The sequence below is a fragment of the Notolepis coatsorum genome (assembly GCF_963971535.1).
Source record: "Notolepis coatsorum genome assembly, chromosome: 2".
In the NCBI taxonomy this organism is placed as follows: domain Eukaryota; kingdom Metazoa; phylum Chordata; class Actinopteri; order Aulopiformes; family Paralepididae; genus Notolepis; species Notolepis coatsorum.
This window is the reverse complement of record NC_140166.1, coordinates 47,748,755-47,776,280: the sequence shown is the minus strand read 5'-3', so window position 1 is coordinate 47,776,280 and position 27,526 is coordinate 47,748,755. Positions and strand designations below refer to the sequence as shown.

The 27,526-nt window shown below is 45.7% G+C and overlaps 1 protein-coding gene across 1 annotated transcript; it reads right to left on the bottom strand.

Annotated features, from left to right (window-relative positions):
- Positions 1 to 3,173: 3,173 nt before the first annotated feature.
- add2 (adducin 2 (beta)) lies at positions 3,174 to 27,526 on the bottom strand (the record flags this gene model as incomplete). The annotated part of the gene is made up of 11 exons (XM_084308135.1): positions 3,174 to 4,337; positions 5,474 to 5,557; positions 6,578 to 6,704; positions 6,837 to 6,923; positions 7,528 to 7,644; positions 10,734 to 10,991; positions 21,343 to 21,519; positions 21,944 to 22,042; positions 25,593 to 25,736; positions 27,017 to 27,166; positions 27,494 to 27,526. 11 exons carry the CDS (start codon positions 27,524 to 27,526, stop codon positions 4,063 to 4,065), a joined length of 1,551 nt encoding a protein of 516 aa, XP_084164261.1. The 3' UTR covers positions 3,174 to 4,062.

Sequence of the window (27,526 nt, the reverse complement as noted above, 5' to 3'; positions counted from 1 at the left end):
GGCGGTTTATGTATTTGTCTGCGACACCAGAGTAGAGGGCGTTGCAGTAGTCCAGTCTTGAGACTTGAGTCCATAATATCATTGTAGTATCACAGGTGTTATGGTCCGTATTAGGCTGGATTTAGCCCCATGAATTGCACACTTCTGCCCTTTTGCAAATTCAATTCATAGACTTATTTTTATTATAGGGATTTAGTTCAAAAGAAACATTTAAATAGGGTAGAAGTGGGCAATTGACCTGTCTCAAACCCTGCCCTCTTTTCTTGATCCTCCAATCACAACTGTTGCTCCTACTAGAAACCTTGACACTACATTACCACCACGGCATCATAAAGTGGGAAGGTCAACAATGAGGGTGGGGACGCGTGTAGCTTATTGCCAGCGGAAGAGTGCAAGAATGCTTCCGCATTCGTCACCGCACGCCAGTACGGTAATGCGCCTTTCCCGCTCAGACAAATGCATGTAGTACATTGCAACACAACGCAGCATTTCCGCGTACATTGCAACGTATCACTTGGAGTTTGAAAGTGATATCAGAAGAAACTACTCAACCTCGGCTGTCTTTAACTAGCAGGACGCTAGTGGGCTAGTCACTAAAATATATATTGTTTTATATATAATTGTACCAACACAGATATTAGGCAGTACACACATTGTCCTGCAATACATGTACAGTGAATGCACAGCTACATTCGCCATATATTTATATCGCTGCTGCGGTCTACAGTGAAATGCAATATTATTATTATTATTGTAAAGATTATCATTACAATCGCAGCCTGGAGAGGCAATGTTACAAGTGTACGAGGGTTGTGTGCAAAGAGCACAGCCTCTCAATTTGCACAACGTGCACAAAATAATAATTGTAATGATCTTTACAATAATAATAATATTGCATTTCACTGTAGACCGCAGCAGCGATAGAAATATATGGCGAATGTAGCTGTGCATTCACTGTACATGTATTGCAGGACAATGTGTGTACTGCCTAATATCTGTGTGTTGGTACAATTATATATAAAACGATATATATATTTGAGCGACTAGCCCACTAGCGAGGCAACCTCCTGCACCATCGCAGCAGCGCCGAGCGTGGTGATACAAGCGGGCTGCTCTGAGGAAAGGAGCCCCTTCACGCTAGTGGGCTAGTCGCTCAAATATATATCGTTTTATATATAATTGTACCAACACAGATATTAGGCAGTACACACATTGTCCTGCAATACATGTACAGTGAATGCACAGCTACACGTTGTGCAAATTGAGAGGCTGTGCTCTTTGCACACAACCCTCGTACACTTGTAACATTGCCTCTCCAGGCTGCGATTGTAATGATAATCTTTACAATAATAATAATAATAATAATATTGCATTTCACTGTAGACCGCAGCAGCGATAGAAATATATGGCGAATGTAGCTGTGCATTCACTGTACATGTATTGCAGGACAATGTGTGTACTGCTGTAGTAGTTTTGATACATAAATCCTAAACCTCATTGGAATCTTTTATTTCTACTAGAAAAGGTCTGAAACTGGTGTTCAAATATGTGGCCTGAGAGACAAGATTAGAGTGTGTGTGTTGTAACAGAGACCGGGGAAGCACCACAGGAGGTCGTCTGCATACAGTCCCCTGGCAGCTGCAAAACAATAGATAAAGGTTGTTAAACGGGTTCTGTGACTGATTATAGGAACAGGAAACCGACACCTTGGGCCCCAGGTCCTGCAGCTGTTCGGAGGAGGAGCAAGCTTCTCCATTCTCTGTAACAAAGTACATGTTTAAATGACTATTGGTATACTTGGATAACTATAGGAAATCCTGTTTTATTGTGGACTTAATCTTGAATCTAATGATATAATGTACGCCAGGTTTATGACGGGGAAACACAGAGTTTGAAATTAGGCCACGTTCTGAATCTACATTGGAAAATAACTTAAAGGTGTCTTACTGAGTTAGGAGGTTTACCCTCAATGTGAAATAACTACAAATGCCTGTTATATTGTGGTAACCATCCTGAGTCGAATGATATGAAATATGCAATGTTTATGAGTCTCATTTAGCATCAAGATAAACTGTTCAATTATGATATCTCTGTTTATGTAATCAATCTCAATTCGAATATATATATATCTTGGGGTTCACCAACCAAAGTATTAGGTTAAATATACAGTGAAACTATTCTCTGGGCTTAAACAAAGTAGAGGGGGGTTGACCTATTAAGGACAACCCCCAATTTCACATTTAAACTTAGCAGGCCTGTGATTGGAGGAACACAGCTGCTGATGTCATCACACAGAGACTCTAGGCTTTTGGATATAAGGGGGATGTTGTGATGGTGGAAAAAGGACACTCTCTGAAACCAAACCACCGAGGAGACCACACCCATCTCTTCACACAGCGAGGACGACGGCGGAAGCAGAGGAGAATCAGCAGAACAAAGAACATCACAGAGGAGAGAGAACAGACTTTTCTCTTTGTTTGTCAGCCAGACAACAAAGATCATCAACAACTTATCAACTATCATTCTTTAATCTGATTTCTTAGAAGGACGAGCGGCATATGGCTCCGGTACCTTGAATCTTTTCTTTAATTATAATTTGTATACACTCTTAACTTTTAATTAAACCAGATGCTGGTAACCAACTTCTCCTCTCCATTTCTCCTGCTGCGCCGCTGGTCGTCAAACAAAGACCTCCCAGTCTTTGTTTAAAGTACTTTCCAGGGCTTTAAAGGTTGGAAACACAACGTAGAGCAGATTAGATATTAGGTTCTGATTTATATCAGAACAATAAGCTCAGGAAATTACTACATTGCCTAATATCTGTGTTGGTACAATTATATATAAAACGATATATATTTTAGCGACTAGCCCACTAGCGTCCTGCTAGTTAAAGACAGCCGAGGTTGAGTAGTTTCTTCTGATATCACTTTCAAACTCCAAGTGATTCGTTGCAATGTACGCGGAAATGCTGCGTTGTGTTGCAATGTACTACATGCATTTGTCTGAGCGGGGCGAAAGGAAAGACGCATTACCGTACTGGCGTGCGGTGACGAATGCGGAAGCATTCTTGCACTCTTCCGCTGGCAATAAGCTACACGCGGTGGGGACAACATGAGATAATCCCAAAGGGGAGATACACAGACCAGATTCATTCAAATAGAGACCAAAACTGGTTTGAAATCAACTTTATCTTTAATGACTGGTACATGATAACCTTGCAACACTCACTTTTACATTCTAATAGGAAATAAATAAAAAACCAACAAATATCACACATTGGCATTTTGATAACAGCTATACGGATCAAAAATTATAATTACAGCTGTCGAGAGGTATTTTGTACACATACATTTAAAAGAAAATGAGAAAAGTGGAATGTTTAGTGCCTTCCATTGTTGGACTTCAAATTGCATCAACAAGCAACAGATTATTTTTGCTTATATCACTGTTCAATATTAGTGGCATTCATAGCGGCCTGTATTTTGTTGGGAGCCATTTTATTTCCCCCTCATCTTTTCTTTGTCCCTGCTGAAATATCTTGAATAGGCTGACAGGTTTACACAAAACTAGCTTTCAATCAGTAGAGCACAATATAATATTAGTATTTTTCTACATGTACTGCACCTTTGCTCACATACCTGCAACATTGATTTGATGATTGAACCAAAGCATGAACCAGGGGATGCCTATGATAACAAATAAATAGAACATACTGGTATGTTTATATACATGTGTCAAGTGCATTACACCTATAAATTAATGTAGGGTGCATAATTCACGAGGAATATTGTTCATTCCATTTTGCAAAGTCACGGATAACAGAAGATTGGTGTGAAACTATTTCCGAGTTGCAAACACACAGGATCAGACTACGTATCCCGTTTGTAAAACAAGAGAAACTCAAAACGCCATACAGTGAATATCAGCGAAAACGATTTGATAGCACAGAGGCAGGTGAAAATTAAGATGTGAGTGTGAATCATACAGGACTTGAGAGTTGCCTGCACCAGTGTGGTTAAGAAGTGAAGTTGCGTGTTAGAATAATTTGTCTGTACGCATCCCTCAGGTCTCCGCTTTCTCTTTTTGCTTCTTGCTCTTTTTCAGGAACGAGGGCGCCTTGAACTTCTTTTTCTTCTTGGAGGGGGACTTGCAGGGTGAGCCCTCCGGGGTGCCGCCTTGGAGTTTGACAGGCAGGAGGGCGGCAGGGGTGGTGGAGGGTGGGGTGGACGTGTCGCCGGTAGAAAGAGCCTTCATCCCTTTCTCCAGCTCCTCCGTCGTCTGCTTCTCCTCCTCCCCTCCGTTCTCTACCGGGGCCGGGGAGTCCGTCTTCGCCTCTTCTGGAGAGCGGGAATTATCGAGAGGACGGCAAATAAAAACACAACAAACTCAATCAGTCGTGTGAAACGTGTTCGGCGGGGTGAGCTGCATCGCTACACGCCAGACATGTCATGATTGCAGTTGTGCCAAACGTGCCTTGCTCAATGAGAGATGCGTTGTCTTGCTCGGTACTTACTAGTGGGACAAGACCTTAGCACCAGAGGAGTGCCCTATGAATCAGTGTAGAGGAACATAGAAAAGGACAGACACAGAGGGAGAGGGAGAGAGGGACATACAGTGGGTGTGGAGACAGATGGATTTCACTACAAAGGGCTGAAATGTGGCAAGTGTACATCAAACAACAACAACAACAACAACAACAACAACAACAACAACAACAACAACAACAACAACAACAACTACTACTACTACGACTACTACTACAACAACAAACACAAATACCATCAAAATTTGACAACCCATGTTACTCCACCTTTTGAAATGACTGCAGGGTAATCCAGGAAAATCATGTTGGCTTGTTAACATGTGGTAGCAGCGGTATGACAATATATCATACCACAGTATACTGTAGCATGATGTGAAAATGTGGACAATATGCATCGTCGAGATGAACAAATGGATTGTGATATCAGCTCATCCGTTTTTTTTTTTTAATTATACATCTTGTTTATAACACGACATGTTGTTTACAATTTCACAACAAATGGAAATATAGGTAAATGGCATTGTTTTGCATATATGTTATGCCTTTAAAATGAAATAAAATATTTTTTTCTGTCATAAATTGTCATTATTGAAGTTTTGTTCAAAATATCGTGATAATATCAAATCGTGGACCCAGTATCGTGTATCGAATCAAATCGTGTCCTGAGTGTATCGTCATACCCCTAGGTACTAATGAGCAAATGAACAATTTCCCCCTCCAAAGTTGAGGTTGTTTTTAAACTAAAGAAAGGCCCCATTTATATGCCGGGGCAGAGTAACAGGTTTGCCAATGAGCAGTTGAAGCGTGGCATGGGTGCAGGCAGTACAGAGTCACATGTTTCCATGTAAGACTCAAAGCAGGACCTATAGGTAAAGATCGCCAGAACGCAAAGCAAGAACGGCTGATTGTCAGAGCACTGCCGAGCCTCACCTGAGGGTGGGGGGCTGCTGGGGGGAGGGCCATTTGTGGGGGAGGTAGCTGGGGGAGGCTCCTCATCATCTGCCACCTCCTCCCCTACTCTCACACACACACAAAACACACAGACGGACCACGAGGAAGGAGTGGTGAGGGATAGTGTGGGTTGAAAGGAGGCCATTTAGCTAAGAGTTGTGAGGCAAAGTGAGAAGTGAGCCGAGACTTTGTGCGACAGACAAGTGGGCGAAGAGTAAGTTAAAGCGTTAAACAGGTGATGAAAAGGTAGAAGACAAGACACACTGACACCACAACAACACATCTGGGTCAAATAGTATTTGAAAACAGTTCTTAGCGTTTGTTTCAACCTACAGTACTTGGAATACCAGCTAGGTGGGGTTTACTGCATCAGGGTGATTCAGATAGTGTAGGAGGTATAGCCTACTAAATTGGCCATCAAATATTTCACACATTGTTTTTTTTTTTTTTTGGTCTTTTTCCCCCTCCATTTTCCTCCGATTTTCTCCCATCCCAATGTTAGTCGTATGCCAATTCCCAGTCCCTTCCTGGTCGCTGCGCACTTACCCCTCACAGTCAGATCATCTGGGAGAGTGGAGGCTACCACGTGCTTCCTCCGACACACGTCCAGCCAATCACCGCTTCTTTTCACCTGGCAGCGCGGATTCTCATCGAGAGGGCGTAGCGTGTGGGAGGATCACACTATCCCCCTCGAGTCCTATCCGCGCTTAGCAGGCGCCCCGACCGAACTGTAGGAGTCGCTGTTTACAACGACCCGGACCCACCCCGCCAGCTTCTCCCACCCTCTAATACAGCCAATTGTATTAGTGCAGACGGCCAGCCAAGCTGGTGACAACCCCGGAGCTGTGAGCTGGATTCGAACAGGCGAATCCAGCTCACAGCTCCGGGGTTGGTGACGAACGCAATCTCCGCTCGGCCACCTAACCGCCCCTAATATTTCACACATTGTGTTATTCTATGTACTGGTAGCAAACCCCATCCATCTGGTCCTCCCAGCAGGTCAAAACACACTCACCAGATAACATTAAAAGTGAGGGGTATTGCGTGTTCTGGCGGCAGGTGAGGGAGGTGGGTTAGTTGTACCATTTGTTCCGATGTCCTGCTTCCTCTGGACCTCCTTGCGATACTCATCCAGCTCCTGGTCCGTCAGCTCATTAAAGGGGTTGGGGGGTTCCGGTTCCGGGGGGGCCTCGGGTGGACTGACGGGGGACTAAAGTACAAGTGGGGGAAAAAGAGATCAAGACATTTGGTTGTTTTCCTTGGTATACGGTGAGGGATTTCCTTGGAATTGGGAGGAATAGGACACGAGAACAGGAAAGAAAACACAGAGATGTAATATTACTGGTGAACTGTCGTCTGTGATGACGCTGGCCAGGACTTGGGACTGAGGTCCTGCTGTCTTCGCATCCTGACGATTCTGCTGCCGGATCTGAAAACACACAGTGCGGGAAAACTCCTATGAGGGTTACAGGTCCCAATGTGATATTTTTAGATTTTTAATTTAATTTTCATTTATTCGTTTATTTGGAAGGGACAGCATGTAATGGACAATACATATAATGCATTGTAAATACACAGGATTTAGCAAGGGATCATCCTCAGTCCCCAAACATAAAACAAAAACAGAGCAATATAAAAACATGTTAAAACAAAAGAACAGTAATTTACAAATACATGGCTACAAAGCTAAAAGGACCAAGACCATAAAGGTCCTATATATGGTCACATGCTTGGTGTTCTAGAAAAAAAAAATTACCTTGAGTTTAAAAGTAGTAAAAGTTGGACATTCTCGTTATAGTGGTGGGGGGGTGGGTGGGTTATAGTGGTGGGGGGATGGGTTATAGTGGTGGGGGGAGGGGTTATAGTGTGGGGGGAGGGGTTATAGTGGTAGGGGAGGGGTTATAGTGGTGGGGGGACGGGTTATAGTGGTGGGGGGAGGGGTTATAGTGGTGGGGGGAGGGGTTATAATGGCAGGGGACAGGTTTTAGTGGTGGGGGGAGGGGTTATAGTGGTGGGGGGAGGGGTTAGTTTACCTTGTTTCGTGTCTCTAGCACTTCCTTTGGGTTGGTGAAAAGAGGAACAAACTGGTTTGGGCTCTCAATCTTGATGGACGTGCTACCAGCCTGTGTCACCTCCTCAGACTTCAACCACTAAACGAAACAAGCAACAGTTAAATGTATACAAAAAAAAGAGGGTGAGAGAATAAATAAATGCCCCCTGGTGAGTGACCTTGAGCCATCATCTTATTTTTCATACCAGCGCTTGTATTCCTATGCTCTTTTGTTATTAGTTATACTATTATTAACATTTTTAAATGTTCTTAATACTTTAGATACTATTGCTACTATGTATGTATGTATGTGTATATATACATACCAATTATTTGCTTGTTCTATTCTCCATCCATCTATCATCCATAGCAACACCTATATCACCGACACCCTGATGGGGGGGGTTCCCCTTTGAACAGCCCACCTGAGGTTTCTCCCCCTGTTTTATTTTCCTATTGCTACTGTAGGTTTTAGGGAGTTGTTCCTTATCTTAAGTACGACCATTTATTAATCAGAACGATGCTGAGAAGCTAATTCATGCATTCATATCTAGCCGGTTAGACTACTGTAATGCACTTTTCACAGGTCTCCCTAAGAAAACCACAGAGAGGCTTCAGCTAATCTAAAACTCTGCAGCCCGACTGCTAACTAGAACCAAAAGGAGAGAGCACATTAGTCCAGTCTTAGCTGCTTTACACTGGCTTCCTGTAACATTTAGAATTGACTTTAAGGTCCTTCTCCTTACATACAAAGCTCTAAATGGACAGGGACCTAGCTACATCGCCAACACTCTAATAAATTACACACCAGCAAGAACACTGCGATCATCAGCTGCTGGACTACTAGAGGCTCCCAGAAGCAGTCAAAAGAGGATCGGTAATGCAGCCTTTATCAACTATGCCCCAAAACTATGGAACAAACTACCCCAAAACATCAGGGAAGCCAACTCGCTAGACATCTTTAAAAGACAGCTTAAAACCTATCTCTTTGCTCAGGCATTTCACTGATAGATATCTGTTACCACCTAGTGGCAAGAGGAAACATCAGGGATATCCTGACACAACTTGTATTTACCTGCACTATTCTTACCCTGCCTACTCTTATACACTGCCTATCAAATTCATGTGTCGGTTATTGCACTTTTTACTTCTTACTGATGACTATTTTTAAACTGAATCATTTTAAACTATTTTTATTATTTGCTAGATCCAAATGTGAAACACTGTGATTATTTGTATTACTGAATAGAGAGCCTATTAGGATGCTAGATCCCAATGTGAAACACTGTGATTTGCCATACCTTGCTATGCTCGCTCATGCCTGTATTTTTTATGTCTGTTCTATTTTATAATTTTTTGACTATTTTTAAACTGAATCATTTTAAACTATTTTTACTATTTGTGTTACTGAAAACTGTAAGCGGAGAGCCTATTGTTGGGATGCTAGATCCTAATGTGAAAAATTGGTGATTTGCCATACCTTGCTACCTGTCTATCTTTTTATGCCCGCTTATGCCTGTATTTTTTACTGTTGTGAAGCACTTTGAACTGCAACCTCTGTATGAAAAGTGCTATACAAATACAGTTATTATTATTATTATTATTATTATTATTATTATTATTATTATTATTATTATTATTATTATTATTATTATTATTATTATTATTATTATTATTATTATTATCTTCATTGGGGAAAGTCTGGGGGCGTTTTGTGGATTTTATGGTCGTTTCTTGTTGTGGATCTATTATGATGTTTCTTCTTGATCTATAAAGCCCATGGGGCAATTCATTGTGATTTCGAGCTATACAAATACATTTTATTTGATTTTATTTGATATAAAGAAAGAAAATAACTTCATATTTTTCAGAAAGTCTGAATAAATGTAATCTACTACAGTGTGGCCATTTTCACACAAATATGGGTAATAACACTATGCAAATGATGTCAAACTTCAGCATGGGTATTATATATATGGCCAACCAACTGGCAACACAATATGCCGACCAGAGCAGAGGTTTTCTGCCACTAGAGGGCATACTCTGCACTGCAGTGATCACACAATCACTGGGCTTTCCCCTGCAATGCAGAGGGCATGAGAGAAAGAGAGAGAGAGAGAGAGAGAGAGAGAGAGAGAGAGAGAGAGAGAGAGAGAGAGAGAGAGAGAGAGAGAGAGAGAGAGAGAGAGAGAGAGAGAGAGAGAGAGGAGGGTGGGAGGTACAGAGGAGGAGAGAAAGGGAGATGGAGCTAGTCTCCTCCCACTGATGTAAGCGGAGGGTCACTGGTATTGTTTTGTATGAAAAGGACTCCATTGCTGAAGCATTGCTGTGTTTTACCCTGAGGTACTAGGACACAAACACAGCGGCCCCAGCAGCATTACCACGTCCCATTTTCAGACACAAAAAAGGCTGTACCAATAATCACCCATCATTAGGAAGGAAAGCACTGACCTTGGATTATAACTGAACCAAGTGGCCTACAGGGAATTATGAAAGAATTTAATTAAATTCTCCAATGCATAGCAAATTCATACATCAATACACAGTCCTGAATTTCCTCAAGGGGATCAATAAAGGAATATCTTATCTTATCTTATTTTATACATTTACTATAAACATACAGCGGTAGAGCAATATTCGAAAGACCAGGAAACTGATGTTCAATTGCTGTATTATTCTGCCTGCCTGCTACCCCCCCCCCCCTCCAAGAACCAGCACTCCTCCTCTGCCCCAAACCTCAGACAGCTTCATGGCTACATCCTTCCCTCGCCCTCCTCCTGTTCTACCCTGATTTTATCCCATTCTGGCTCCCCACGTCATCCCTGGCTCCATCCCTATCTCTCCCTCTCCCAGTGCCCCCCCTCCTCCGCCTCCTCACTTTAAAATGTTTACACTTCTCACAATCTTCCTGGACACTTTGCATTTTTACACTTATTATTTACTGTACATTTTACTGTACATTTCTGTATATCTTTGGCTGGATAGTTTACATTTAAGATTTTAGAACGTATATACACATACCAGAATGTATATCCCGGACCGTATTTTTATTCTTTATTCTATTTTATTCTTATTTTTTAATATCATTATATTCTTATTTGAGTCCTATCGACGGCCTAAATGTTTATCGTTGTTCCATGTGAGCGATCTGTGTAGTGCCCAATGCCCCCCCTGGAGTAGGATCCTCACGGTGATGCGCTGCTGCTGGTGCCCGGGGCTGGCCTGGTCCTGGTGCACCTTCTGGTAGGTGTTGGGGGTGTTGAGCCAGCGGGTCCTCTCCTGCTGCTGCCGCTGGGCGAAGGGGTGCTGTCGCAGGGCCACGTGGCCGCCCCCGTCCTCCTCCAGCTGGTGGAAGGCTGTGACGGTGGCGGGCACCTCCACCTCCCTCCGCGTCCGCGAGCGCTCCAGCAGCACGGGGAAGCGGTAGGCGTAGCCGGTGCGGTAGCCCTGGTGGTTATGAAAGAGAAGAAGGGGGGGGGGGGGTGGGGGGTTACTTACTAGGCAAGCGCAGGAGGCGTGGGGCTCTCTCTTTAACCCTTTCACTAACCACACGACAAAGGGTTAACCCTTTCAGTGTGACAACACAGAAGGTTAACCCTTTCACTAACCACACGACAAAGGGTTAACCCTTTCAGTGTGACAACACAGAAGGTTAACCCTTTCACTAACCACACGACAAAATGTTAACCCTTTCAGTGTGACAACACAGAAGGTTAACCCTTTCACTAACCACACGACAAAGGGTTAACCCTTTCACGGCGACTGTTCTGAAGGATCAGATTAAACCGAATATATATATTTATTTATATATATATATTTAATTGTATTTGTATATCCCCTGATATCCCTTGTATATTCCTTGTACAATATGCATTGAATATCCCTTCTAGTCTACTGAACATCCCATAATAGTCTCCATTCTACCATTGGACGAGACCTTGGTGCCAGGTCGCCATACCCCTCAGACCAGGTTCAATCGTACCGCTCAACATGTATGGACAAGTCCTAGTTCCGCGTAGGAATATGTCTACCGCACCACTAATGGTACTATTTGTTCATAGTGCGTATATATACTGCGCTATTAAAGTAGAGCTTTCTTTTAGTCCAGTTCCTTACCCTCCAACAGAGTGATAGACGCAAAAGCCTCCCCGCGAACCACGTGTGGGCAGTAAGGCCAATTCGGCCCAGTATCGGCATTGAGACATCGTGTATATTAATATTTGAATAGTCATATTTGGCACTATATCGTCGAGTTGGACGTATTCTATTAAGCTAATAATAGTCTATTCATATGTAGTGCCTCGTGCGGTAAGAGTTCTATAGTAATCAGCACCCCCATCGTTTCGGGCATCAGCTGGACGCTTATCCAGGGTGGTTGACCCCACGTGAAGCTGCACCCGAGGAGCTCCAGGCCAAAGAGCGAGTGGACCTGTATATTGGATTATTCTACCGACGACGGCTAGCCTTCCACGGCTTGGATTATGCTTTGAGTACTTTGATTATTCTATGGATAAAGGCCAACACTGCGGTGTGTTGGAAATACCCCCCCCGGAGAGGACGACAGGTGAGAAGACGCTCTACACGACGAGGTCGCCTCACGTCTCTCCATCGTGGACCGGAGGACGCCGGCCACAGAGAGTCCAACTGCTTTCATCTGTGGATCGAGGATCGCTGGGCACCGGGTCGCACGACTGTGGGCTCTCCCAGGATACCCTCGGCCAGACGGGATACAGCCAGACTCTACCCCCCCCCTCCAGCTGTCCTACAAGCAGTCGGAACCTTCCCCTAGTGTATCCAGCTATATAATCATTCAAGTATCATTGCTATTGTTCCCTAAATATTCCAGGTTGTATATTTGCTTCCTGCGCAATCAGAGATTGGACATTCGATATTGATCTACCTACGAATACTCATTTGCCATAAAAGTGCATACTATTTCAAATCATAAATGTAATTAAGTGATCGTTGTACATACCTTTTGCTATGTATTAAAACTCAAACTTTCGATTTGGTACATTTGTGTTGGATCCGTTTATCAGGTGGGAGTGTTCAACATATTCATACCTAGTACTGGGTGGCCAGAGTCTAAAGTACAAGAGGTAGTGGTAGTAAGTATCATATCTAACCATACAGTCAGGGAATTGTACCCCTCAGTTACAATTGGTCCTTCGAGCCGGAGGGTAATCAGTGTAATATTAATATAGTGTTATTAATATTAAAATGGCCTATGATGAACACTCCACGAAACGATCCTCCTAACCAACAACGCCCGCGGCGCAAACGACAGCTCCCTCAGTACCTAAAGGCTTACACTGTCAGTCAACAACCTAGTCTTCTACCAACAGTAAACGCGGTAAAACTAGAAAGTAAAATTATGTCTAACCCTAACGACCAGGCTACCCCGACCATAGAGGCCCCTATGGGTTCTAACGTAACTGACCCAGCTCACGGTGGGGACCAGGGGGAACCAGACATGACTTTACACCCCGCCAATACCGAAGAAGTAGTCCCCGACGAGTCCCGGGAGGAAGACAACACTACCGAGAGAGAACTCGGCACGGAAGAAGATGAGGAGAGCACCGTGGAGATAGAGCTCCAAGACTCCGCACGGAGTACCCCAAGGGACGGCTCCCCTATACAACCGTCTTCTCCCAGCGAGGCAGAGAGGACACTACAGCAGGCATTCCTCGTCAGCCTGAAAGCCTCTACTGAACGCGATAGACTCCAGGGTGAACGCGATCGATTGCAGATACAGCAACGGAGCGAAGAAGAGCACATACGCCTGGAAATAAGACGCATTCAGATGGAAGAGAATATGGCAAGAGACCGGGCCGACGCCCAGCGCGCCGCCACCGGTGCCCAGAGAGAATCGGATCTCACCAAGCGCGAAGCCGAGCGCGACAGAGCACAAGCGCAACTAATAGAACAGCTGATCAGAAGGACAACACCCCCTCCCTCCACCAGAGGCTCCAGGAACTCGTCTAGACATCACTCCAGGGCGGCATCCCCTAGCCGAGTAAGCGACCCTGAACTTGACCAACAGACGAGGTTTATACCCCCCGCAGACCCCCTTCCCCAACCGGTCCAAGCGAGACCCAGCCACCGGGAAGGAGCAGCATACACTGCGGAGAGGCTAAATCAGAGACTACAAGCCCTGGATGACCTAACGGAAGACGAAGAGGAAGAGGAGGAGAACCACGCCAGACGACAGCACAGTACTCTACCGGACCAGGAGGTCCAGTACAGCCCAGGCTATACCCCCGCGGAGCTGCGCTACAGACCCCCGACGCTATTCACGGGTGAGCACGACGCACGACCCGCACCGAGGAACAGCACCTGGACCAGCGGGCCATGGTACACAGCCGGTACCAGCCCACGCCAAGGAGCAGGAGGAGACTCGCCTAGGAGGCCTCTCCCCCAACGCTCGCCGATGTATCAACAATCCGCGTCATACATTGGCACACCTATGGTACCAGACTTCACCCAGGAGAACCGGGCCCAGTATACGGAGCTCCGCATGTGTCTGGAGACAATGTTGGTGGATGTCATTGATGAACGCCACAAATACGCGATACTACTGAAGCATTTAAAGGTACCCCGCGCGCACAACATAGCGCTCGCCTACGCCACTTCCACGACCCCATACACCGCAGCGCTGGTAGCGTTGGACCAGAGATATGGACGTATATGGGATTACGTGATCCAGGAGATCAGGCACATCGACCGCCTACCCCCAGCAACAGACAATCGAGCACTGGACGACCTGTCCATCAGAGTGCAGTCCCTGGTAGGGATGCTGGGAGCGCAGAGGGAAAAGGGTAGGCATGAACTATACGCCAACTCAAATGTAGAGAGGATCTTGGAGAAGCTACCGCCCGCCCGACAGGAGCGCTTTAGGCGGCAGAGAGACCACCGAGACCCTAATGGCCCCGAACCGAACCTCCTCGATCTAGCCGACTTCCTGGCGAGAGAAGTCAGCAGCTTACGGCTAGATACATTCGGACGGAGCACCCCTGGCTCCAGAGAAGGAACCAGGAGACTAAATGATGGAAGAAGATCGGTGACTGTCATGCACCAATCGGAGTCAGTGCCAAGCAGTAGGAGCCACAGTACCCCCTCAAGAAAGGAGAAGTGGAAGATAGTGTGCCCTTACTGTGAGAAAGAACACTGGCTGTCACAATGTGACTCATTCCCCAAGATGAATGCGGAGGAAGCGAGTCAATGGATAAAGTCCAACAGACGCTGTTTTCGCTGTGCGCGATCACACATGGCAGCCGAATGCCGCTTAAAGAAAAAGTGCAGTCGGTGCGATGGAGCCCATCTGGACATACTCCACGACAGTAACAGACGGCGGCCTCCACCCGCACCATCAAGCAGCAAAGCAAGCGTCATGTACATCGACCCCGCCAGCAGCAGCGGAGCCAGAGTGCTCTTAAAGGTAGTCCGTGTGACATTGAGCTACCAGAATAAAGTCATGGACACTTACGCCGTCCTTGATGACGGGTCAGAGAAGACCCTTCTGCTCGCGTCCGCTGCGGCCCAGCTAGGGCTGCGGGGGAGCGAAAACCAAATGACAATTCGGACAATAAGAAGAGATTTGAAAACGATAAAGGGCGAGAATGTCTCATTCTCTATCACAGCAAGCGGCCAGCCCGAGCGACGGTACAGGATTACAGACGCTTTCACCAGCCAAGAAATAGGACTGTCGCGGTACACATACCCCGTAGCCAAGCTGATGGAGAAATATGTACATCTACGCAAGCTACCGATCCCACTCATAGACGGTGCTACCCCGACACTGTTGATAGGCTCCGACCATGCAGACCTCATTGTCCCGATAGACCGGGTTCATACCGGACCCAGAGGCTGTCCTGCAGCAGTCGAGACCCGCCTAGGATGGACTCTCCAAGGCCCACTCGCCAAATCTCTCAACCGAACCACAGCCACTAGCTGTCTCCACTCCCGAGTCACAGAGGGAGACACCGCACTCCTGCAGCATGTAGAGAGGCTATGGACCTTAGAACAAATGCCCTTTAAGAACGAAAAGAAAGACATTCGCTCTAAAGACGACATCTACGCCATTAACCTCCTCGAGACGGGAACAAAGAGAGTCCCAGTCAGCGGCGTGTTGAGATACGCCACGCCACTCCTGCGGCGGGAAGGGATGCCTACCTTTCACGCAAAGAAAGACGCCACAGAGCGGTACCTACTAAACACAGAGCGGCGCTTAGCCAAGGACCCCGCCCAAGAAAGTGTATACCGCGCTGAGATTGAGAAGCTCATCACAGCGGGACACGTCACAAAGATTGACATTAAAGAGGCCGACCAGACGACTGAATCGTGGTACGTGCCCCACCACAAGGTTCATCACAACGGCAAAGACCGCATCGTGTTTAACTGCAGCTACCAGATCGGATCCCAAAATCTGAATAAAGAGCTATTGCCCGGTCCTACACTCGGCCCCTCCCTACTAGGCGTACTACTCCGCTTCCGCCAGGACAAGGTGGCTATCAGCGGGGATATCAAAGGGATGTTCCTGCAGGTGAGATTAGTAGAGGAGGACAAGCCCCTGTTGCGGTTCCTATGGAGAGAGAGGCCAGGAGATGAGCACCCAGCCATCTACCAATGGGAAGTCCTCCCTTTCGGAACTACATGCAGCCCATGCTGTGCTACATTTGCACTACAGAGACATGTCGCAGAGGACCCAGCAGCGGACGAAGAGGTCCGACACAGTGTGAAGAACAGCTTCTACGTAGATAACTGTCTACAAAGCGTTTCGACCCAGGAAGAAGCCGAGGCTCTCCTACTTAAACTCCGCGCCTCTCTGATCAAAGGCGGCTTTGATCTCAGGCAGTGGGCCAGCAGCGATCCGCACGTACTGCGCAGCCTCTCCTCCGAGGACAAGGCAGCGAGCAGCGAGACCTGGATGGCCACAATCCCAGGAGAAGCCCAAGAGATGACACTAGGACTAGTGTGGCGCTTCAAAACAGATTCGCTCCACTATAGACACAAACCCCTGACCACGGAGCAGGGAAGGTCGACGGCAATACCGACCACCAGACGGAGTGTGTACAGAACACTCGCCCGACAATATGACCCGTTAGGATGTATACTACCGTACACCACCAGGGCAAAGATGATTGTACGAGCATTGTGGGACAAGGACCAGGGCTGGGACGACCCCATTCCCGCACACCTTGCATCCACCTGGAGAGAGTGGGAGATGGAACTCCACTCACTCCCAGGCGTTAATATACGCCGAAGCTACTTCCCACCCACGGTGAGGCCAGAGACATGTAAAATGGATATACACGTCTTCAGTGACGCCTCCGAGGTCGCCTACGGATCAGTAGCCTACTTGCGGGCCCAAGAAGAGGGGGGAGAGATCTACACAGCATTCATCCTCGCCCGCTCGAGAATAGCCCCACGCAAGCCACAGTCTATCCCACGTCTAGAGCTCTGCGCAGCCCTCGCAGGAGCGCATCTAGCCACGCTCATCCAACGTGAGCTCACCATTCCGGTGCATAGAACAATCCTGTGGTCAGATTCCACGACAGTACTCGCCTGGATCAAATCGGATTCATGCAAATACAAAGTCTTCGTGGGAGTCAGAGTCACTGAGATTCAAGAGTTAACCGGAGAGTTAACCGGAGAAGCAAACTGGCGCTATGTTGATACAAAACACAACCCAGCTGATGTCATCACCCGGGGAATGTCCCTAGATGACTTAACCCGTCATAACATCTACAGTGACGGACCAGCATTCCTCAAGCTCCCGGAAGGAGATTGGCCCACGCCCACCCCGAGGGAAGCAAGTGACGTAGGAGGCTGAGAATAAGAAACCCATGTTCTGTGGATTGAGCACTGTTGTCTCCGCAGACCCCAACATAGACGATTGCATTACCATAGAGAGTGCGCAGCAACGGACATTCCTGCGGCACCACCCAGAGATTAAGTCCCCCGCTGATATGTCAGCAGCCGACTACGAGGAAGCAGAACTGCTTCTACTGCAACGAGCCCAGAGAGACTCGTTCCCCGATGAACTAGACTGTCTACAGGGAGGAAAGCCCGTCCCATCAGACAGCAGATTGATTCATCTGGCCCCCGAGAGTGACACACATACCCTCATCAGAGTGGGTGGTCGCCTGCGGAGAGCCCCCAATTTACCGGATGACATTAAGTACCCGATCGTATTGAACAGCCGACACAAGGTCACAGAGCTGATTATAAAGAAATACGACGAGGATGTACACCACGCAGGAGCAGAGAGAGTCTTCGCGGAAATCAGACGTCGTTACTGGATACTTCAAGGAAGAGAGGCGGTGCGACGCTTCCAGCGAACCTGTCTAGACTGCCGAAAGTGGCGCGCGCAGCCCAGCATACCACGGATGGCTGACCTACCTCCATGTCGCCTCCGACTCGGCGACAAGCCATTCCACTCAACAGGCATGGACTGTTTTGGCCCGCTGCACATAAAGAAAGGAAGAGGCACCGAGAAGCGGTGGGGTATTGTATTCAAATGCATGACCACCAGAGCGATACATATCGAGCTCCTTCCGACCATGAGCGCAGACTCATTCCTTATGGCCTTCCGAAGATTCACATCACGGAAAGGAAAACCGTCTACATTATTGTCCGATCACGGGACAAACTTCAAAGGCGGAGAAAGAGAGCTGAGGGAGAGCTTCCAAGCTATGGGCCCAGAACTTAAGACCCACCTCGCTCCAGCCCAGATTGACTTCCAATTCAACCCCCCAAACGCACCCCACTTCGGTGGAACTTGGGAACGAGAAGTACGTTCTATAAAGACAGCCCTGTACGCAGTACTTGGGGCCCAGACTGTGGCGGAAGAAGTCCTAATGACAGTCCTCACGGAGATTGAGGGAGTATTGAACTCCAAGCCCCTCGGTTACGTCTCCAGTGATGTAGCAGATGTCGACCCAGTCACCCCCAACACCCTCCTGATGGGGCGGCTAGATCCCGCGTTACCCCAGACAATGTACCGGCCTGAAGAAGCGAACGGCCGACGAATGTGGAGGTACAGCCAAGTATTAGCCGACAAGTTTTGGAGCAGTTTCCTACTGCACTACCTACCGTCTCTACAGACCCGCCAGAAGTGGGTAAAAGAGAGAGACAATTTGACGGAAGGAACAGTCGTCATGATTATTGACCAGTCACTACCCAGAGCTATGTGGCCGGCTGGCCGCGTAAGCAAAGTGATCACCGGTGCCGATGGCAAGGTCCGAGCAGCTGAAGTACTCGTCCAGGGGCGCATTTACACCCGTCCTGTGGCGAGGCTCATAGAACTGCCCCGACTCCCAGACACAATCGATGATGACCATGACCCTATGACTTTGTGAGTTGACTGACCCTTACAGCGAACCCTTGAGTGGTGGACAGTGCGGTTAATCTGTCTCTGCTTAACTAATTGGGTTGGGACCAATTAGGGGGCGGCTGTTCTGAAGGATCAGATTAAACCGAATATATATATTTATTTATATATATATATTTAATTGTATTTGTATATCCCCTGATATCCCTTGTATATTCCTTGTACAATATGCATTGAATATCCCTTCTAGTCTACTGAACATCCCATAATAGTCTCCATTCTACCATTGGACGAGACCTTGGTGCCAGGTCGCCATACCCCTCAGACCAGGTTCAATCGTACCGCTCAACATGTATGGACAAGTCCTAGTTCCGCGTAGGAATATGTCTACCGCACCACTAATGGTACTATTTGTTCATAGTGCGTATATATACTGCGCTATTAAAGTAGAGCTTTCTTTTAGTCCAGTTCCTTACCCTCCAACAGAGTGACAGACGCAAAAGCCTCCCCGCGAACCACGTGTGGGCAGTAAGGCCAATTCGGCCCAGTATCGGCATTGAGACATCGTGTATATTAATATTTGAATAGTCATATTTGGCACTATATCGTCGAGTTGGACGTATTCTATTAAGCTAATAATAGTCTATTCATATGTAGTGCCTCGTGCGGTAAGAGTTCTATAGTAATCAGCACCCCCATCGTTTCGGGCATCAGCTGGACGCTTATCCAGGGTGGTTGACCCCACGTGAAGCTGCACCCGAGGAGCTCCAGGCCAAAGAGCGAGTGGACCTGTATATTGGATTATTCTACCGACGACGGCTAGCCTTCCACGGCTTGGATTATGCTTTGAGTACTTTGATTATTCTATGGATAAAGGCCAACACTGCAGTGTGTTGGAAATACCCCCCCCGGAGAGGACGACAGGTGAGAAGACGCTCTACACGACGAGGTCGCCTCACGTCTCTCCATCGTGGACCGGAGGACGCCGGCCACAGAGAGTCCAACTGCTTTCATCTGTGGATCGAGGATCGCTGGGCACCGGGTCGCACGACTGTGGGCTCTCCCAGGATACCCTCGGCCAGACGGGATACAGCCAGACTCTACCCCCCCCCTCCAGCTGTCCTACAAGCAGTCGGAACCTTCCCCTAGTGTATCCAGCTATATAATCATTCAAGTATCATTGCTATTGTTCCCTAAATATTCCAGGTTGTATATTTGCTTCCTGCGCAATCAGAGATTGGACATTCGATATTGATCTACCTACGAATACTCATTTGCCATAAAAGTGCATACTATTTCAAATCATAAATGTAATTAAGTGATCGTTGTACATACCTTTTGCTATGTATTAAAACTCAAACTTTCGATTTGGTACATTTGTGTTGGATCCGTTTATCAGGTGGGAGTGTTCAACATATTCATACCTAGTACTGGGTGGCCAGAGTCTAAAGTACAAGAGGTAGTGGTAGTAAGTATCATATCTAACCATACAGTCAGGGAATTGTACCCCTCAGTTACAGCGACAATACAGAAGGTTAACCCGTTCACTGCCACACTACAGAAGTTTAACCCGTTCACTGCCACACGACAAAGGGTTAACCCTTTCAGTGTGACAACACAGAAGGTTAACCCTTTCACTAACCACACTACCAAAGGGTTAACCCTTTCACTGTGATAATACAGAAGGTTAACCCTTTCACCAACCACACGACAAAGGGTTAACCCTTTCACGGCGACAATACAGAAGGTTAACCCGTTCACTGCCACACAACCAAAGGGTTAACCCTTTCACAACCACACTACAGAAGGTTAACCCTATCACTAGTGAACAGGTTAACCCTTTGTCGTGTGGCAGTGACAGGGTTAACCTTCTGTAGTGCGGTAGTGAAAGGGTTAAACTTCTGTAGTGTGGTTGTGAAAGGGTTAACCCTTTGCCGTGTGGCAGTGAAAGGGTTAACCCTTTGGTTGTGTGGCAGTGAACGCGTTAACCTTCTGTAGTGTCGCAGTGAAAGGGTTAGTGTGTACTCTGCGAGTGTGAACTCCACAAGGTCATCTGGTCATCCAGTCCATTGGTTTCTCACGTCAAGGACCCCCAAAGTGACACATAACAGGTCAGGGATTCATATTTCTTATACGACCTTGTCTCAGGGGCCCCCTTCTGAGAAGATAAGATTGTTGTTAAATGTGTTTTAATCCAGAATACCATTACTGTCTATAATATACACAATATGTAGCTGGGGAGATAACAGAGGAGAGTGAAACCTATGATCAGAATAGTCATTCGTAATACATTCTCTCTTTGGGGCGAATATAGTAGTGAAATTAAACGATTCCTAATTTTCCCTGGACACCCGCTGAAAACCGCTGAATAATCAGTTTCCAAAACAATGTACACCTTCATTAGTAAAGTTACCCTTTTGTACATTGTCTACGTTCTTCTTCCCTTTAGGTTGAACTGTGACCTACCAAGTTATCCAGGGTCCTCATGAGGGCCTCGAACTCGTGCTCCCCCAGGCGGCTCTTGGTCAGGGGGCCGAAGGTGGAGCCGGCCCAGCCCACGGTACCGGCTGGGTTGGGTCTCTGCGTGGTGCGGTCCAGCATAATCAAGTTCTTTTCCCCACCGGAGCAGCACAACGCTGACACCTGGCAGCGTGACATGGGATTGCAGCAGGCTGCAGTGTTTATTTGGCACTCGTACAACACCGTATGATAGGCTACACAGTACGGTGCAGTGCAGAACTGCACGGTACATCACATTAAGAGGGCAGAGGCAAGGTTAGCGCCTACGTACAAATGATGCCATCTCACTTGCCTACTTACTATAGTACGTTTTAAAGTGTGTGTCTCTCTCTCTCTCTCTCTCTCTCTCTCTCTCTCTCTCTCTCTCTCCTCTCTCTCTCTCTCTCTCTCTCTCTCTCTCTCTCTCTCGCACGCTCTCTCTCTCTCATTCTTCATCTGTGTGGGTGGAGGTAGCTCTCTCCGACTCCTTTACACACATACAGTTTCTCTTCTCTCTACATCAGTGTGTGACGTGTGTGTGTGTGTGTGGTGTGTGTGTGTGTCTCACCTGGATCTGGCAGGCAGCCTGGATGTGGTAGATAGTATAGAAAGCCTCCTCCACCGACTCTCCCAGAGCCATGATGCCATGGTTCCTCAGCACCAATACCTGAGACACACACACCCCTGACTTAAAGATACACTCAGGAACACACATCACTGACTTAAAGATACACTCTGGAACACACACCACTGACTTAAAGATACACTCTGGAACACACACCCCTGACTTAAATATACACTCTGGAACACACACCACTGACTTAAAGATACACTCTGGAACACACATCACTGACTTAAAGATACACTCTGGAACACACATTACTTAAAGATACACTCTGGAACACACATCACTGACTTAAAGATACACTCTGGAACACACACCACTGACTTAAAGATACACTCTGGAACACACACCACTGACTTAAAGATACACTCAGGAACACACATTACTTAAGATACACCCTGGAACACACACCACTGACTTAAAGATACACTCTGGAACACACATTACTTAAAGATACACTCTGGAACACACATCACTGACTTAAAGATACACACTGGAACACACATTACTTACTTAAAGATACACTCTGGAACACACATCACTGACTTAAAGATACACTCTGGAACACATATTACTTAAGATACACTCTGGAACACACACCACTGACTTAAAGATACACTCTGGAACACACATTACTTAAAGATACACTCTGGAACACACATCACTGACTTAAAGATACACACTGGAACACACATTACTTACTTAAAGATACACTCTGGAACACACATCACTGACTTAAAGATACACTCTGGAACACACATTACTTAAAGATACACTCTGGAACACACATTACTTAAAGATACACTCTGGAACACACATCACTGACTTAAAGATACACTCTGGAACACACATTACTTAAAGATACACTCTGGAACACACACCACTGACTTAAAGATACACTCTGGAACACACACCACTGACTTAAAGATACACTCTGGAACACACATTACTTACTTAAAGATACACTCTGGAACACACATCACTGACTTAAAGATACACTCTGGAACACACACCACTGACTTAAAGATACACTCAGGAACACACACCACTGACTTAAAGATACACTCTGGAACACACACCACTGATTTAAAGATACACTCTGGAACACACACCCCTGACTTAAAGATACACTCTGGAACACACACCCCTGACTTAAAGATACACTCAGGAACACACATCACTGACTTAAAGATACACTCTGGAACACACACCACTGACCTAAAGATACACTCTGGAACACACATCACTGACTTAAAGATACACTCTGGAACACACATCACTGACTTAAAGATACACTCTGGAACACACATCACTGACTTAAAGATACACTCTGGAACACACACCCCTGACTTAAAGATACACTCTGGAACACACATCACTGACTTAAAGATACACTCTGGAACACACACCACTGACTTAAAGATACACTCTGGAACACACACCACTGACTTAAAGATACACTCAGGAACACACATTACTTAAAGATACACTCTGGAACACACATCACTTAAAGATACACTCTGGAACACACACCACTGACTTAAAGATACACTCTGGAACACACACCACTGACTTAAAGATACACTCTGGAACACACACCACTGACTTAAAGATACACTCTGGAACACACACCACTGACTTAAAGATACATTCTGGAACACACATCACTGACTTAAAGATACACTCTGGAACACACACCACTGACCTAAAAATACACTCTGGAACACACATCACTGACTTAAAGATACACTCTGGAACACACATTACTTAAAGATACACTCTGGAACACACATCACTTAAAGATACACTCTGGAACACACACCACTGACTTAAAGATACACTCTGGAACACACACCACTGACTTAAAGATACACTCTGGAACACACACCACTGACTTAAAGATACACTCTGGAACACACACCACTGACTTAAAGATACACTCTGGAACACACACCGCTGACTTAAAGATACACTCTGGAACACACACCATTGACTTAAAGATACACTCTGGAACACACACCACTTAAAGATACACTCTGGAACACACACCACTGACTTAAAGATACACTCTGGAACACACACCACTGACTTAAAGATACACTCTGGAACACACACCACTTAAAGATACACTCTGGAACACACACCACTGACTTAAAGATACACTCTGGAACACACATCACTGACTTAAAGATACACTCTGGAACACACATCACTGACTTAAAGATACACTCTGGAACACACATCACTGACTTAAAGATACACTCTGGAACACACACCACTGACTTAAAGATACACTCTGGAACACACACCACTGACTTAAAGATACACTCTGGAACACACATCACTGACTTAAAGATACACTCTGGAACACACACCACTGACTTAAAGATACACTCTGGAACACACACCACTGACTTAAAGATACACTCTGGAACACACACCACTGACTTAAAGATACATTCTGGAACACACATCACTGACTTAAAGATACACTCTGGAACACACATCACTGACTTAAAGATACACTCTGGAACACACATTACTGACTTAAAGATACACTCTGGAACACACATCACTGACTTAAAGATACACTCTGGAACACACACCACTGACTTAAAGATACACTCTGGAACACACATCACTGACTTAAAGATACACTCTGGAACACACACCACTGACTTAAAGATACACTCTGGAACACACATCACTGACTTAAAGATACACTCAGGAACACACACCCCTGACTTAAAGATACACTCTGGAACACACATCACTGACTTAAAGATACACTCTGGAACACACATTACTTAAAGATACACTCTGGAACACACACCACTGACTTAAAGATACACTCAGGAACACACATCACTTAAAGATACACTCTGGAACACACATCACTGACTTAAAGATACACTCTGGAACACACACCACTGACTTAAAGATACACTCAGGAACACACACCCCTGACTTAAAGATACACTCAGGAACACACACCCCTGACTTAAAGATACACTCTGGAACACACATTACTTAAAGATACACTCAGGGACACACATTACTGACTTAAAGATACACTCTGGAACACACACCACTGTCTTAAAGATACACTCTGGAACACACACCACTGACTTAAAGATACACTCTGGAACACACACCACTGACTTAAAGATACACTCTGGAACACACACCACTGACTTAAAGATACACTCTGGAACACACATTACTGACTTAAAGATACACTCTGGAACACACATTACTTAAAGATACACTCTGGAACACACACCACTGACTTAAAGATACACTCTGGAACACACACCACTGACTTAAAGATACACTCTGGAACACACACCACTGACTTAAAGATACACTCTGGAACACACACCACTCACTTAAAGATACACTCTGGAACACACACCACTGACTTAAAGATACACTCTGGAACACACAAGAACAAATGGCAAGCATCGATGAATACTAATGCCACATCTAATGTTTTCTCCATTCATTCTTCTGGCCCAAGCAGCCGACGTGAGAAAACCACAGAACAACGCAATCATAATGAGAATACCAACTTAACCCCTTGTCTCCTCACCTTGCAGGTGGGTCCCAGGCTCTTCTGCAGAGCCACCCTGTCCTCTTCCTCCTCCATCGCTCCATTGTAGTCGTAGTAGGCCACGTCACCCACCAGCAGAGCCTCGTGGGACAGGGGCATCAGGCCGCTCTTCATGGCCGACACCTGGACGGACACGCAGCGGTCAGCTCTACCGTACTGTAGCGTGGTTAGACTCAGCTCTACCATACTGTAGTGTAGTTAGACTCAGCTCTACCGTACTGTAGCGTGGTTAGACTCAGCTCTACCGTACTGTAGTGTGGTTAGACTCAGCTCTACCGTACTGTAGTGTAGTTAGACTCAGCTCTACCGTACTGTAGTGTAGTTAGACTCAGCTCTACCGTACTGTAGTGTAGTTAGACTCAGCTCTACCGTACTGTAGTGTGGTTAGACTAAAATAATAATAATAATAATAATAATAATAATAATAATAATAATAATAATAATAATAATAATAATAATAATAATAATAATAATAATAAACTTTATTTGTATAGCACCTTTCATACAGAAACTGCAGCTCAAAGTGCTTCACAACAGAAAAAAGACAGGCATGAAATGAGTTCACAGTTTTTCACATTAGGATCTAACATCCCAACAGGCCACCTTGTTTATGGTTTGATTCAGTTTTAAATAGACAATAATAAAAAGAGCAAGATAGAATAGACAGGGTAAAATAGTGCAATAGTGTAGTGCAATAAGTAGTCAAATAGAATAGACATGAAATGAGCACATGAAGTGCAGACATACAAAATCACGTTTTTTTTTTTACAGTGCAATAAAATAGTTCTGGATTACTGTTTAACAGTTTAAAGTCGTCTTAACCTTCTCTGTTTGGTATCCACAGTTTAAAACCTGACAGTCTTCCCTCCTGTTTGATACCCACTTTGACCCTTCAAACCTCCCACTCAGGGCAAACCTCCCTCTAATACCCACTTTAATCTGAGTTTGGATAGAAAAGTCTGTAGATTGGTCGGCATGCCATTTACATTACATGACAGACTAACAGAATAATGTGTTTCCAAAGATAAAACATCACTAAGTGCAAAGCCGCGCTACACTGTAAAAAAAAAAAAAAAAATATTCACAGGAAATTCACTGTATTATTTTACAGATTACTTTTGTTTTTCTACTTTAAGTGTAAATGCCATAAAAATACAGTAAATTACCTTTTATCAAAATATTAACCATTAAATAAAGGTTGTAATCTGTAAATGTATTTGACTTTACTGTAATTTGACAGTAAGTATTTGGCAACCGTTGCTGCCAGACATTTACAGTTTTTTTTTACAGTTTTCTTTTTTACAGTGTAGGGTAATGCTGTTTTCTCCCGACAAGACGGAACCAGGATTTCGGGGGTTGATGATGCCAACGTCTCCCCTGGCATGGCCCCCGGATGGACTCACCGCGGCAGTGGCGGGGGTGTGGAGGTGCAGCAGGCAGCGTACGTCTGGCCGTGCGGAGTATATGGCCGAGTGCAGGCCGAACTCCCCCATGTCCACTCCCAGAGTGGTGCTGCCCTTCTCCACCACCTCACCCAGGATGTTCACCTTCACCTGAGGAGGAAGAAGAGTAACCGTGCAAAAACAACGAGCGTCAGCATTTTTTAACTCTCGGCACGGTCGAGCTGCAACACGCTTCTCGCAGCAATAATTATTATAAAGAAAATCTGAAAAATTTCCAAAAGCAGCCTGAAAGCTTCATGAAAGCAGTTTTACATCTGAGGTGTGCAAAAAAAAAAAAAGCTTTGCTCGGCTGAATATCCTCTGCATGTAAGCAGGTTATTTTTAGATACATCCATAAATGGAGAACCCTTCTATATTTTCTTTGTTCTTGTTACTCGATATTTTCAATATGAATAAGTGCCTTGGACACAAACATGCCTCCCAGATGACTCCATCGATGGGGCCCTGCAT